Here is a 15,154-nt window from a genome sequence, read left to right on the forward strand (position 1 = left end):
AAATTAAATTGACTAAAAAACATGAAAAATCATAAGTTAGGTAATTCAAATATTTGGAATAGAAATAAGCAAAAATAAATACAAATACAAAAACCAGAGCAAGAACCAAGTGATACAAAATAAAAAATACTAATTGTACAGAAATATCTGAGCCTGCTGTGTCTTGTTTATTTCACTTGAGTTTTAAGTTATTTTTTGTATTTCTATGTATGTATTTGTAAAAGTGCTTCTTCTGCTTCAAATGTATAATTTTGTAATTATTTACATTCATAACTTTTTTTCAGTTTAGTCCTTAAAATCCCAGATTTTGCTGATCATTTTTTATTTTTCTTTGTCTGATTAAACCATTTTCATTTTTAAATAAGATCAAGTGACCAGTTGCCTTTTCCCCCCCAAAATACTATTTTATTGAAATAATTTCTCGGATGGATAATTTTGACTTGATAATTAACTTTTAAATTGAGTAAAAACGTGTTGTGCTGCTCTTACTGTTTTATCAGGAAACGTCTCATCACTAGCTGGGCTTTAAAGCTCTAGGTCAGAGGAGAACCAGGTTGACTTCAGCCCTCCTCCCTGAGTTTAATCAATCAATCAATTAATTCAATTTTATTTGTATAGCACATTTCAGCAGCAGGCATTTCAAAGTGCTTTACATCATTACAAACACAGAAACACAAAGCAATATAGAATCAATAATCAAAACACAGCATTAAGTCAAGTTCCATCAATAAATTTGTAATTGATTACATTTCAAATACAATCCTAAACAGGTGGGTTTTTAGTGGAGATTTAAAAGAAGTCAGTGTTTCAGCTGTTTTACAGTTTTCTGGAAGTTTGTTCCAGATTTGTGGTGCATAGATGCTGAAAGCTGCTTCTCCTTGTTTGGTTCTGGTTCTGGGGATACAGAGCAGAACCAGAACCAGAACCTGAGAGGTCTGGAAGGTTGATACAACAACAGCAGATCTTTAATGTATTGTGGTGCTAAGCCGTTCAGTGATTTATAAACTAACATCAGTATTTTAAAGTCTATTCTTTGAGCTACAGGGAGCCAGTGGAGGGACTTTAAAACTGGTGTTATGTGCTCTATCTTCCTGGTTTTAGTCAGAACGCCAGCAGCAGCATCTGGATCAGCTGCAGCTGTTTGATTGATTTGTTGGACAGACCTGTGAAGACGCTGTTGCAATAATCAATACGACTGAAGATGAAGGCATGGATGAGTTTCTCTAGATCTGGCTGAGACATTAGTCCTTTAATCCTGGAAATGTTCTTCAGGTGATAGAAGGCCGACTTTGTAACTGTCTTTATGTGGCTCTGGAGGTTCAGGTCAGAGTCCATCACTACTCCCAGGTTTCGGGCCTTATCGCTGGTTTTTAGTTGTAATAACTGAAGCTGTGCATTGACTCTAGATCTATAACTCTAGATCTGTAACTCTAGACCTATCACTCTAGATCTATAACTCTAGATCTGTAACTCTAGACCTATCACTCTAGATCTATAACTCTAGATCTATAACTCTAGATCGTTCCTCTTTAGGTCCAAAAATAATAACTTCAGTTTAAATGATTTATGGAAGAACTTGATCATATTAACGGAAGGGAAACTCTTCTAGTAATAATGAATATTTATTTTAACTACATATGCGCCGTTCATCGTCCAACACACAACGACTTACAGAAATAATTGTATTTAATTTCCCTTTGGGATTGATAACGTATTTTTGAATTTGAACCTTCTGCTGCAGAGAAACTACAGAGCGACTACAGCAGTCAGGCATCCTGTTCAGAGAAGATCTTTGTTGAACAACTCGGATGTTAATAAGACGTAACATCCGGTGTGACGGGTCTGTGAAGTGGGTGAAAGGTGAAGAAGAGTCGCTGCTGGTGTTTGCTAGTTTTCTGCTCTGGGATCGACATGCTGCAGAATTCGGGGTGAGTTTGAGCTCCGGGTCAGAACCGAGTCCGAAACCAGCAGGCTGCTGCGCCGCTGGGACTCCTTACTGGTTTTACACTGGTTTCACTGGAAAAGTACCAGTAACTCTGAGGTTTTCCAGAGCCGAACTGACACAGGAGCGGTTCTGATTGTAATTCCGGGTTTGACTCGGTTCTGCTCCTTCTGCCCACTGACCTTTGAGCAAGGCAGTTTAACTTGGTTAAACTATTTGAATGAAGTTCGGTTCGAGCTGTTAGCGTCAGTTAACTTCTGTTAGCTGCGTGGCTAACAGCGCTTCCGGTGTTTTTGTTTTTTTAAATCAGATTCCCGGTTGTTAGATGAATGTTTTGACATGAAAATGATGAATGTGTTTAGTTTGGATGTTTTTAAATAATATGAAGATAGAAAAAATTAACAGCTCGTTAAAAATTATTAAAAGCTCCTTCAAAATAAAAACTGGCAGCATTGCTGCTCTGTCGAGGCTTTTATTATGAAAGACCAAAAGGTCAAAAATGTTGAACGAACAAAATTAAATTGTATAGTAAATCAGACCTAGTTATTGCTGTAGGTAATATGAAATGCTTAATAATGGTAGGGCTCTGCTTTTATTTTAATTTTAATAATTTATGGTATTTAAATTGTTGTGTGGGCTGCACAGTGGTGCAGTTGGTAGCGCTGCTGCCTTGCAGCAAGAAGGTCCTGGGTTCGATTTCTGGCCCGGGGTCTTTCTGCGTGGAGTCTGCATGTTCTTCCTGTGCATGCTGGGTTTCCTCCCACAGTCCAAAAACATGACTGTGGTTAATTGGTCTTTCTAAATTCTCCCTAGGTGTGTGTGTGTGTGTGTGTGTATGGTTGTTTGTCCTGTCTGTCTCTGTGTTGCCCTGCGACAGACTGGTGACCTGTCCAGGTGACCCGGCCTCTCGCCCAGAACGTTGGCCGGAGAGGCAGCAGCTCCTCCCGACCCCACAGGGGAGCAGGTGTTAGAAAATGGATGGATGGATGAAATTAGTTTGTCTCTGGCTGAAGCTGCAGCTGATTAATGCTCCACCCAGCAGGGGGCAGTCTTGTGTGACCCTCTCTCCATCAGCTCCTGATGTTTCATCCCAGCTTCAGGTCCCTCCATGTTGCTCTTCTCTCTGATTAGTTCTGATCCGGTTGGGCCTGGCATCCTGATGATTAGTTTAGCACCAGACTTTATTAAGATTGTTTAGTCATTTAGGCCAGTGGTTCTCAAACTTTTTTCAGTGATGTACCCCCTTAAAAATATATTTTTTGTCAAGTACCCCCTGACACGGGCAAAACATTTTTGGAATAAAAAAGAGGTACAGTGCCTTCTTTTTCACTTTATCTATACTTTCAGCAGCATTGCTGCTACGCTTTAGCCACGTCTCCATGGTTACAGTGTAATCATGATAACGACAAGTCGTTGACGAGTGCCCTGGGTCCGTGGGTCAAACTAACTTGGTGGGGGGGTCCGTTTTATTTTAAAGGATATTGAAACTAAATACTGAATATAAAATTCAGTGCATGAACACACATTTATATTTTATCAAACTTTTTACAAAATAATTTTTCCCAAGACTTATTATGAGGAGCCTACTGATTTTTTAAAGATATTTTGAAAAGCTTCACGTACCCCCTGCAGTACCTCCACGTACCCCCATTTGAGAACCACTGGTTTAGAGCATAAGATCCAACAGCTCCACCAGAAAACCACTAGAGGGAGCTGCAGCACAGCCAGCGGATCTCTGTAGCAGAGTCGGTTTGGTTCTGAAAGAAGATCAATCAATCAATCAAATTTTATTTGTATAGCACATTTCAAAGTGCTTTACATCATTACAAACACAGAAACACAAAGCAACATAGAATCAATCATTAAGTCAAGTTCCATCAATAAATTTGTAATTAATTACATTTCTAATACAATTCTAAAGATGGTACCGCTAGAAGCAACATGAAAAGGTCGCTAATGTGACAGCTAACGTCCATGTCCTGGCTGACCTTTGACCCCCCCACGACGGGGGCACCATATTGGTGTCAATCAACTCGACTGCGTTTGTGCAGCAAAACGTTTCGTTTGTGCTGCTGTCATTTTAAAAATATTAATAAAAATGTAGGATGTTTGTGGCGGAGCTGAAAGGAGAAGATTCTAGATGATTCTGTCATTATCCAGCCGCACACAGCAGCAGGGTCAGTTATTAGTAGTGATGATGTCACAGAGCTGCTGTCGCACCACAGGAAGCTCGCCGGCTGCACGCTCTTCATCACGGGAGCGAGCCGCGGCATCGGGAAGGCCATCGCCCTCAAAGCCGCTCGGGACGGCGCCAACGTGGTGATCGCCGCCAAGACGGCCGAGCCGCACCCGAAGCTTCCTGGAACCATCTTCACGGCGGCAGATGAAGGTGAGGAGAGGTGCTGGATCCGTTCCAGTTCAGTCCGGAACTTTCCAGTCTGCGTCCCATCATGACCAGTTACTGCCGTGTGTCCCAGTGGAGGCGGCCGGAGGGAAGGCGCTGCCCTGCGTCGTCGACATCCGGGACGAGCAGCAGATCGGAGCGGCCGTTCAGAAAGCCGTGGAAACGTTTGGAGGTAAAACCCGATTGGTTGGTTCACCATGATGTCATCTCTTAGCTGTGACATCATCACTGATATTGTTTGTGATTGGCAGGCATCGACATCCTGGTGAACAATGCCAGCGCCATCAGCCTGACGGGAACGCTGGAGACGCCCATGAAGAAGGTGGACCTGATGCTGGGGATCAACCTGAGAGGAACATACCTGACGTAGGAACACTGGGAGCACTGGGAGCACTGGGAGCACTGGGAACCCAAATGCAATCTTCCTGAAATTTCAGGAGTTAATGTTCAAAGTGCCACAAATACGATAAACACTAAATTACAGTGGAGAATGGTCGGTTCTCCGTTAGGTTCTGATGTTTGCGAGTCCAGCTGGTCCATTAGCATGCTATCCTGATGAGCTAGTTCCTTGTGTTGGCCTCTATCTAAGCTACGCCCTGAGTAGCGTTTCCCAACGTGTCATTTCCTTTAGTCTTAGCTTTACTGTGTGTGTATATGTACGAGTATACAGCTAAAAGAGAAAGCAAAACAGGATTATTAATTTTCAACATTACCATGCAGTTTGTCTGCTAAGGAGCGGCCCTTAACGAGCGGCACTTAACGAGCCGTGTTTAAGGAGCGGCACTTAACGAGCGGCCCTTAACGAGCCGTGTTTAAGGAGCGGCACTTAACGAGCGGCCCTTAACGAGCCGTGTTTAAGGAGCGGCACTTAACGAGCGGCCCTTAACGAGCCGTGTTTAAGGAGCGGCACTTAACGAGCGGCCCTTAACGAGCCGTGTTTAACCCTCTATGGCATGGCGTTGCCCTCAGGCAACAAACCACATAGCTGTACCTCACATTGCTCCTTTATTTTATTTTTTGGGGGGCATGATTTTTGACATATTTTTGTCCAAAAAATAGTTCTTTTATGAATATAGTTTTTGTTTGATTTGTATTTCATTTCTCATAATCAGTGTAGACAATCTTGGTGTTCTAGACCAATGTTACCCTGAGGCAACAAACCCAAATCTGGTTCCAGGAGGTGTCAGAGTCCGATTTTATGATTGACATGTAATTAGGGACCACCAAGCTCCCAAAGAATGCAGGAAAATATTTCTTCCCCACAAAAATAAAAAGTCATGCCGGAGCGGCCCTTAACGAGCCATGTTTAAGGAGCGGCCCTTAACGAGCCATGTTTAAGGAGCGGCCCTTAACGAGCGGCCCTTAACGAGCCGTGTTTAAGGAGCGGCCCTTAACGAGCGGCCCTTAACGAGCCGTGTTTAAGGAGCGGCCCTTAACGAGCCGTGTTTAAGGAGCGGCCCTTAACGAGCCGTGTTTAAGGAGCGGCCCTTAACGAGCCATGTTTAAGGAGCGGCCCTTAACGAGCGGCCCTTAACGAGCCGTGTTTAAGGAGCGGCCCTTAACGAGCGGCCCTTAACGAGCCGTGTTTAAGGAGCGGCCCTTAACGAGCCGTGTTTAAGGAGCGGCCCTTAACGAGCCGTGTTTAAGGAGCGGCCCTTAACGAGCCATGTTTAAGGAGCGGCCCTTAACGAGCGGCCCTTAACGAGCCGTGTTTAAGGAGCGGCCCTTAACGAGCGGCCCTTAACGAGCCGTGTTTAAGGAGCGGCCCTTAACGAGCCGTGTTTAACGAGCGGCCCTTAACGAGCCGTGTTTGTGCCTCTCAGGTCAAAGCTGGTCATCCCCCACCTGCTGAAGAGTCGCCGTCCTCACATCCTGAACCTGTCGCCGCCCCTCAACCTGAACCCCGTCTGGTTCAAGAACCACACCGGTAACCATAGAAACCAGATGACTCCCCCCCCTCCATGTAGCCGTGGAAACCGTCTGGAAGCCCCGCCTCCTCATCAGTAATTTGTGTTGTCGTTTGGCAGCGTATACGATGGCGAAGTACGGCATGTCCATGTGCGTCCTGGGAATGGCCGAAGAGTTCAGAGGTCAAATTGCCGTCAACGCCCTGTGGCCCAGAACTGGTCAGAACGTTAGCAACTCCTGGGAGCGGTGCATGCTAGCAGGCTCCACCCCTTCATGCTAACCCCACCCTTCTGTTACCATAGCGATCCAGACAGCAGCCATGGACATGCTGGGAGGCGACGGCGTCGGGAAGCAGTGCCGTACGGCGGACATCATGGCGGACGCCGCCTACGCCGTTCTGTCCAAGCCCAAGGACTACACGGGTCACTTCCTGGTGGACGAGGACATCCTCAAGGAGCAAGGCGTCAAAGACTTTGACCAGTACGCCGTCCAGCCAGGTGAGTCCCACCTCTCACCTGTGTGACGTCAGCGTCACAGGTGAGACACATGTGACGCTGACGGAGCCTCTGATTGGTCCACAGGCCACCCGCTGCTGCCAGACTTCTTCCTGGACGAAGCGCCGGAGTCTCTGGTCAAACAGATGGAGCAGCATGGTGAGTACTGCAGGGTAGTGCAGGGTACTGCTGGGTTCTGTAGACTAGTAGAGGGTACTATGAGATACTACAGTGCTAATCTGTAGTATCTTGTTGCCAGGGGCAACGCCGGCCTTCAAAGCGCCGCCCTCGGACACGCCCCGTTCTGGTGGACCAATAGAAAACACCTTTGACATCATCAGAGGCGTCATCAATGAGGACGTCGTCAAGGCGACTCAGGGCGTGTACCGCTTCGACCTCTCAGGTAACAGGAAGTGAACGTCCATATATGGTTTCCGGTCATCTGCCGGCGTCGTCCTGTAACGTCTTCCTGCCCGTATCAGGAGGTCACAGCGGCGTCTGGTTCCTGGACCTGAAGAGCGGCTCCGGCAGCGCGGGTCAGGGGGAGCCCCCTGCCGAGGCCGACGTCGTCATGACGATGGACTCCGGCGACTTCACTAAGATGTTTGCAGGTGAGTTGAAGCGACGGGGCTCAGGCGCCTTGCTGGTGCTGTCTCCATGGTAACGGCCGCCTGCTGTTCCCGCAGGTCAGCTGAAGCCGACCATGGCCTTCATGACGGGGAAGCTGCGCATCAAAGGCGACATGACGCTCGCCATCAAGCTGGAGAAGCTGATGGGCCGCATGAACAAGGCCAAGCTGTGAGGCCCCGCCCACCGGGGGAAAGGCCCCGCCCACCGGGGGAAAGGCTCCTCCTCCTCACCTTTTCTAGCTGTTCATGTTGCTTTAACAACGAACTCACACCCCGGTATAACTCATAGCTGTTGCCATGACGATGAACAGGATCCCGCCGATCCGTCCGTAACCGACGGTAACGGCGCCAGCCGCTTTGAGCCGTCTGGATGTTTCACAGGAACTGATTTTCTTACCCTGACTAACAACTGATTGTGTTGCCATGGTAGCAGAAAATAAAGGAATCAAATTGGCATCGTCTCACGTTTAGTTTTTACAGCAAAATGACTACAGAGATGTTTTATTCTGAGTAGATGCACAACTCTGGCGGTAATCCGTTCATCATGGAAATGAATTATGACATCATAAAGAGCTGTTTGTTGTCCATGTTACCATGGAAACAAAGTGCGAAGCCCTGAGGAACTAATGAAACCAGGGCAGATGAGTGGTTAGAAATACTGAGCCAACACTAAATATCTGTGTTCAGGAATGTTGGCCCGGATCCGACCTCTTGTTGTTCTATCAGAACTCTTTCGGTTCGTCTGGTTTCCACAGAAGAACACAGACGCTGGCTCGGGTCCAAACCGCTTCCAGGGAACCGCAGGAGTTCTGCTGCTGTTTCACTTCAACTGATCTGAGCAGCAGCTTTAGGACGGACAGAGAGACAGAGGTAGGACCAGACCTGGACCTGGATTGGACTGGACCTGGACCGGACCTGGACCTGGACCTGGACTGGACCTGGGCCGGACCTGGACCAGACCTTGATTGGACTGGGACAGGACCTGGACCGGACCTGGGCCGGACCTGGATTGGACTGGGACCGGACCTGGACCAGACTTGGATTGGACTGGGACCGGACCTGGACCGGACCTGGACCTGGACCGGACCTGGATTGGATTGGATTGGATTGGACTGGACTGGACTGGACCTGGACCGGACCTGGACCTGCTGCCTCTCTACCTGAAACCAACATTTCTGCATTTCTGCTCAGGCTGACTGCTTCCTGAGCTGGCAGGTTCTAGAACCATAGATCTGTTCTAGAACCATAGATCTGTGTTCTGCACCTGGTCTAAGTGTTTGCTGGTTCTCAGAGCTGCTGGGCAACTGGAAGCTCTGGTTTCCAGTTGGTGAGCTGGTCTGGTCTGTTTGGTGTCCCATCATGACGGCAGTCCTCACTCCAGCATCCCGGCGGACGCCCAGGGCTTCACGGCGGGACGGGGCGGCTGAACTCCACCCAGGAGACTGATAATAAAACCTGGTTTAATATTTAAAATGACAGAAAAGAGATAAATATGAACAAACTGGTGCTTTAAAGCTACCAGTAACTAACATGGTCAGTACATAAATCTGCAGATTCTTGTTTTTCGTTGGAACATTTCTGCAGCAAATGCTTCCATCCTGTAACCATGAATATTAGGATAAAAACTTCCAAATTCAGTTCAGCTTGTTGATTTGTCACATGACTGACGGCTGAAGACGTTAAAAGCAGTTCAGTCCCAGCAGGTCCTGCTGAGCCAGCAGGACAAGTTTCTTTATTCAAATTAATTTGAGACTTTGAGTTGAACCAGTTTTGATCTCCAGCTGAATCTGGTGAGCAAACAGCAAGTCAGTAAAACTCTGCGTCTGATTTCCTGTCTGAGGATTTCTGTTTGTTCTTCACTTCCTGTCGGCGAGGCGACCAGTGAAACGTAGGCTGCAGAAAGACTTCGTCCTCATTTTTCCAGAAACTTACTCGAGTAAATGTAACTAGTTACTCCACTCTGGTTGTGGGCGGGGCCAGTTGGAGGTCTGCCGCTCTGATTGGCTGTGTAATTCGTAGTGGCGGCTCAGGGCGTTCAGTGGGTTGCCGGTTTGAGTCCTCGTTCCCTCAAACCAGATTTTGCTTCGGAGCAGAGAGCTCTGCCGGGTTTTTGGGTGGGACCTGTCTGCGGTTCTGTTGGGTCAGGTCGCTCCAGGTGGGCTTGGTGCAAACCCGCCGTTTGGGTCTCAGATCTTCTGAGCGTTGGGTTCCCTCAGGGGGACGTTCTCGGCTCTGGCTCACCGGTCGTCAGGTTTCCCTGCAGTCTGGATGCAGATCCAGGATTCAGCACCTCAGCAGGATCGGACGGACAGATGGACGGGCGGGCGGACGGACGGGCGGGCGGACAGAGGGGCGGGCGGGCGGGCGGACGGGCGGGCGGACGGACGGGCGGACGGACGGGCGGACGGACGGGCGGGCGGACGGACGGGCGGGCGGACAGAGGGACGGGCGGGCGGGCGGACAGAGGGACGGGCGGACGGACGGACGGGCGGACGGACGGACGGGCGGACGGGCGGACGGACGGACGGACGGGCGGGCGGGCGGACGGACGGGCGGGCGGACAGACGGACGGGCGGACGGACGGGCGGACGGACGGGCGGGCAGAGAGACGGACGGGCGGACTGACGGACGGGCGGGCGGACGGACGGACGGACGGACGGGCGGGCGGACAGACGGGCGGGCAGAGAGACGGACGGGCGGACTGACGGACGGGCGGGCGGACGGACGGACGGACGGACGGGCGGGCGGACAGACGGGCGGGCGGACGGGCGGGCGGACGGACGGACGGACGGACGGGCGGGCGGACAGACGGGCGGGCGGACGGGCGGGCGGACGGACGGACGGACGGACGGGCGGGCGGACGGGCGGGCGGGCGGACGGACGGGCGGGCGGATGCAGAGTTGGACCAAACTGCCTTCCAGGTCTTTACTGGTTTCCCTGTTTCGTGCCAACAGAAAATGTTTGCAGGTGAAACCAGCGCCATGGTGAAGAACGTGGGAGCGGAGGAGAAGCTGATCTCCAACTCCAACCTGAACCAGAAGGTGGAGCTGCTGACCCTGGTCCGGGTCAGCCAGGGCAGGTTCTTCAGTTACCCCAAGTACACGCCGGTGGACTGCACCTTACCAGAGCTGCTGGAGGACGACAACTTCTCTCCAGGTGGGATTCCTGACAGACACAGCAGCAGCACCTGCAGCATTTCTGTGACCTTTAACCTTTCTGCCAGAGGTTGAAGAAGAACTGCTGGTGAAGGACTTCAAGACGTCGGTGAAGAGCAGCGAGAGCGGAGAGCTGGGCGCAGGAGAGGAAACGGTTGGCGAAGCGGCGATCTCTGCAAAGTCTGACTCTGTGGACGGCCTGGTGGAGCCGGTCAGCATCAAGAAGAAGAAAGCCAACCTGAAAGGCGTGAGGAAGACCTTCAGCGGCAAGTGGGGCTCCATCCGGCCGTGGTACCGACCCGGCGGTCCGAACCGGTTCTGACGGGTTCCTCTGCTCATGATCTTTGTCAGGAAGCTTGAAAAAGGAAAGATGAAGCTGCTGAAGATGAAGGAAAAGGACAAGCTGGCCTTTGTTCATGAGACGCTGTACAACACCGGACCTGTGAGGATGACCCGGACGTCTACTCAGGACGGGTCCATTTCAGCCAAATACCAGAAGTTCCTGAAGCTGCTGGTCAAGGTGAGCCAACCTGCCGAGTCCAGAACACCACACAGCAGGAAGTAGGGAACCCTGACTTCCTGCTGGACCTTCAGCTCAACCCCAGTAGGAGAGAACAACGGTTCCCACCATGGGGTCCAGTAGGAGAGAACAACGGTTCCCACCATGGGGCCCCGTAGGAGAGAACGACTCTAATTGCCTCCTCTGTCTCCTCATCAGGGCAGCAGGACGGAGGAGACGGCCTTCACCGTCCCAGAGAAATCCACCTTTGCGTTTGGACTCCAGGAGATCTTGTGGGACAACGAGACGATCGGTGAGTTCAACGTCTTCCTGACGTTTGCTGGGTTTGTTTTGCAGTTTTATCATCGTTTCTCCTTGTTTTAACCAGAAATCCCACTTGAATCCTGGACTCACAGGCAGAACCTGAGTAAGTTCCTTCCTCCAGCCGTTCTTTAGCCAATCAGGGCCGACTGTCTGGTGAGTGAAGGTCCAAACCAGAGGAGCCTCACTCTGAGCTGGTTTGGAGCCAATGACGTGTCTGGGTTCAGTCTGGTCCCTCTCTGGAAGGCGGTGTTTCTCAGGCTCCCTGTCCTGCATGTTTTAGATGTTTCCCTTCTGTCACATGGACTGAATCTCTGGCTGATTAACAGTCTGCTGTTCTTGATGGCTGCAGGAGAGGTCATGCAACCATTTGGATCAGCTGGTCTGGAATAGAGGCTCATCTAGAGCAGGACTGAGGACTGGAACTGAGAAGCTCTGGTGTAACGAGACCCATCGTTGGTCCAGGGACCAGTGAGGAAAAACCCTGCTGCATGTTCAGCAATGCTAAAGTGAATCGTTTCGACTAAATCAATGAACTGAATCAGGCTTTGTCTCCAACTCTGTCTGCCTCACCTTCTTGAGACTGAAACCAGGCTCACATTGCTCACATCGCTCAGGTCGCTCTTGTTGCTCAGGTTGCTCACATCGCTCAGGTCGCTCACGTCGCTCATGTCGCTCTTGTTGCTCAGGTTGCTCAGGTTGCTCAGGTCGCTCAGGTCGCTCACGTCGCTCAGGTTGCTCAGGTTGCTCATGTCGCTCTTGTTGCTCAGGTTGCTCACGTTGCTCAGGTTGCTCAGGTTGCTCAGGTTGCTCACGTTGCTCAGGTTGCTCAGGTTGCTCACGTTGCTCAGGTCGCTCAGGTCGCTCAGGTTGCTCACGTCGCTCACGTCGCTCAGGTTGCTCAGGTTGCTCATGTCGCTCTTGTTGCTCAGGTCGCTCAGGTTGCTCACGTCGCTCAGGTTGCTCAGGTTGCTCAGGTCGCTCATGTCGCTCAGGTTGCTCAGGTTGCTCAGGTCGCTCAGGTTGCTCAGGTCGCTCAGGTTGTTCACGTCGCTCACGTTGCTCAGGTTGCTCAGATTGCTCATGTCGCTCTTGTTGCTCAGGTTGCTCACGTTGCTCAGGTTGCTCAGGTCGCTCAGGTTGCTCAGGTTGCTCAGGTCGCTCAGGTTGCTCAGGTTGCTCAGGTTGCTCTTGTTGCTCAGGTTGCTCACGTCGCTCAGGTTGCTCAGGTCGCTCAGGTCGCTCAGGTTGCTCAGGTCGCTCAGGTTGCTCAGGTTGCTCAGGTTGCTCAGGTCGCTCACGTTGCTCAGGTCGCTCAGGTTGCTCAGGTTGCTCAGGTTGCTCAGGTTGCTCAGGTCGCTCAGGTCGCTCAGGTTGTTCACGTTGCTCAGGTTGCTCAGGTCGCTCACGTTGCTCAGGTCGCTCAGGTTGCTCAGGTTGCTCACGTTGCTCAGGTTGCTCATGTCGCTCACGTTGCTCAGGTTGCTCACGTTGCTCAGGTTGCTCACGTTGCTCAGGTTGCTCACGTTGCTCACGTCGCTCAGGTTGCTCACGTCGCTCAGGTTGCTCACGTTGCTCAGGTTGCTCAGGTCGCTGAGGTTGCTCACGTTGCTCAGGTTGCTCAGGTTGCTCACGTTGCTCAGGTTGCTCAGGTCGTTCAGGTCGCTCACGTTGCTCAGGTTGCTCAGGTTGCTCAGGTTGCTCACGTTGCTCAGGTTGCTCAGGTTGCTCACGTTGCTCAGGTTGCTCACGTTGCTCAGGTCGCTCACGTCGCTCATGTCGCTCAGGTTGCTCAGGTTGCTCATGTCGCTCTTGTTGCTCAGGTTGCTCACGTTGCTCAGGTTGCTCACGTTGCTCACGTTGCTCAGGTTGCTCAGGTTGCTCACGTTGCTCAGGTTGCTCAGGTCGCTCAGGTTGCTCACGTCGCTCACGTCGCTCAGGTTGCTCAGGTTGCTCATGTCGCTCTTGTTGCTCAGGTCGCTCAGGTTGCTCACGTCGCTCAGGTTGCTCAGGTTGCTCAGGTCGCTCATGTCGCTCAGGTTGCTCAGGTTGCTCAGGTCGCTCAGGTTGCTCAGGTCGCTCAGGTTGTTCACGTCGCTCACGTTGCTCAGGTTGCTCAGATTGCTCATGTCGCTCTTGTTGCTCAGGTCGCTCACGTTGCTCAGGTCGCTCAGGTTGCTCACGTTGCTCAGGTTGCTCATGTCGCTCACGTTGCTCAGGTTGCTCACGTTGCTCAGGTTGCTCACGTTGCTCAGGTTGCTCACGTTGCTCACGTCGCTCAGGTTGCTCACGTCGCTCAGGTTGCTCACGTTGCTCAGGTTGCTCAGGTCGCTGAGGTTGCTCACGTTGCTCAGGTTGCTCAGGTTGCTCACGTTGCTCAGGTTGCTCAGGTCGTTCAGGTCGCTCACGTTGCTCAGGTTGCTCAGGTTGCTCAGGTTGCTCACGTTGCTCAGGTTGCTCACGTTGCTCAGGTTGCTCAGGTTGCTCACGTTGCTCAGGTTGCTCACGTTGCTCAGGTTGCTCAGGTTGCTCAGGTCGCTCAAGTTGCTCACGTTGCTCAGGTTGCTCACGTTGCTCAGGTTGCTCAGGTTGCTCACGTTGCTCAGGTTGCTCACGTTGCTCAGGTCGCTCAGGTTGCTCACGTCGCTCAGGTTGCTCAGGTTGCTCAGGTTGCTCACGTTGCTCAGGTTGCTCACGTTGCTCAGGTCGCTCACGTTGCTCAGGTTGCTCAGGTTGCTCACGTTGCTCAGGTTGCTCACGTTGCTCACGTTGCTCAGGTCGCTCACGTTGCTCAGGTTGCTCAGGTTGCTCACGTTGCTCAGGTTGCTCACGTTGCTCAGGTTGCTCAGGTTGCTCAGGTTGCTCACGTTGCTCAGGTTGCTCACGTTGCTCACGTTGCTCAGGTCGCTCACGTTGCTCAGGTTGCTCAGGTTGCTCACGTTGCTCAGGTCGCTCAGGTTGCTCACGTCGCTCAGGTTGCTCAGGTTGCTCACGTTGCTCAGGTTGCTCACGTTGCTCACGTTGCTCAGGTTGCTCAGGTTGCTCACGTTGCTCAGGTTGCTCAGGTCGCTCAGGTTGCTCACGTCGCTCACGTCGCTCAGGTTGCTCAGGTTGCTCAGGTTTCTCAGGTTGCTCAGGTCGCTCAGGTTGCTCACGTCGCTCAGGTTGCTCAGGTTGCTCAGGTTGCTCAGGTTGCTCACGTTGCTCAGGTTGCTCACGTTGCTCAGGTTGCTCAGGTTGCTCAGGTTGCTCACGTTGCTCACGTCGCTCAGGTTGCTCACGTCGCTCAGGTTGCTCAGGTTGCTCACGTTGCTCACGTCGCTCAGGTTGCTCAGGTTGCTCAGGTTGCTCACGTCGCTCAGGTTGCTCAGGTTGCTCAGGTTGCTCACGTCGCTCACGTCGCTCAGGTTGCTCAGGTTGCTCAGGTTGCTCAGGTTGCTCAGGTCGCTCAGGTCGCTCAGGTTGCTCAGGTTGCTCAGTCCAGTCCTCAGGCGTCCATACAAGCTGCATCCTAAATGCACAAAGCAGCGCAGCAGCAGCTCCTTCCTGTCTCTTTCTCTGTTTCTCTTCTCTTATGAATGAAAACCTGATGAATTATTTTCTGAACTGTTTTGGTCCAGATGAAGCCAAGTCCTGCTTTTTAACGGTGTGACTCCTGTTTCCAGGCCTGTTCACATATGACAGCGTTGATCCAGATCAGCTGCAGGAGGTCAGAGAAGGTAACAGGAACAAACGTTGAGAAAACCTGAATATTTACCGTTTTTACCGATGTGAAGCTGGTTCAGAAGAACTGGTTTTGATT

General features: G+C 51.4%; 2 protein-coding genes across 2 annotated transcripts in view; both read left to right on the plus strand.

Annotated features, from left to right (window-relative positions):
* The first annotated feature begins 1,818 nt into the window (after window positions 1-1,818).
* hsdl2 (hydroxysteroid dehydrogenase like 2) lies at window positions 1,819-7,831 on the plus strand. The gene is made up of 11 exons (XM_005813439.3): window positions 1,819-1,928; window positions 4,168-4,331; window positions 4,420-4,518; window positions 4,598-4,712; window positions 6,170-6,273; window positions 6,374-6,472; window positions 6,557-6,751; window positions 6,836-6,907; window positions 7,008-7,151; window positions 7,231-7,359; window positions 7,435-7,831. Exons 1-11 carry the CDS (start codon window positions 1,912-1,914, stop codon window positions 7,548-7,550), a joined length of 1,254 nt encoding a protein of 417 aa, XP_005813496.1. The 5' UTR covers window positions 1,819-1,911; the 3' UTR covers window positions 7,551-7,831.
* An 87-nt stretch (window positions 7,832-7,918) lies between these two features.
* Window positions 7,919-15,154, plus strand: part of LOC111609520 — a 7,394-nt gene continuing 158 nt past the window's right edge. Inside the window, exons 1-7 of the mRNA XM_023338470.1 lie at window positions 7,919-8,247; window positions 10,332-10,533; window positions 10,601-10,802; window positions 10,884-11,052; window positions 11,251-11,344; window positions 11,420-11,458; window positions 15,018-15,154. The exon at window positions 15,018-15,154 is cut by the window's right edge and continues 158 nt beyond it. Coding sequence (XP_023194238.1) covers window positions 10,335-10,533; window positions 10,601-10,802; window positions 10,884-11,052; window positions 11,251-11,344; window positions 11,420-11,458; window positions 15,018-15,091 — 777 coding nt within the window. The 5' untranslated portion in view covers window positions 7,919-8,247; window positions 10,332-10,334 and the 3' untranslated portion in view covers window positions 15,092-15,154. The remainder of the gene's footprint in view (window positions 8,248-10,331; window positions 10,534-10,600; window positions 10,803-10,883; window positions 11,053-11,250; window positions 11,345-11,419; window positions 11,459-15,017) is intronic.

This window comes from Xiphophorus maculatus, chromosome 8, assembly GCF_002775205.1.
Source record: "Xiphophorus maculatus strain JP 163 A chromosome 8, X_maculatus-5.0-male, whole genome shotgun sequence".
In the NCBI taxonomy this organism is placed as follows: Eukaryota; Metazoa; Chordata; class Actinopteri; order Cyprinodontiformes; family Poeciliidae; genus Xiphophorus; species Xiphophorus maculatus.

Excerpts from the sequence above, each read along its gene's own strand:
- hsdl2 (XM_005813439.3), top strand. Across the intron at positions 6,908-7,007 it reads CAAACAGATGGAGCAGCATG|GGGCAACGCCGGCCTTCAAA; the intron begins GTGAGTACTGCA and ends TCTTGTTGCCAG. Across the intron at positions 7,152-7,230 it reads GTACCGCTTCGACCTCTCAG|GAGGTCACAGCGGCGTCTGG; the intron begins GTAACAGGAAGT and ends TGCCCGTATCAG.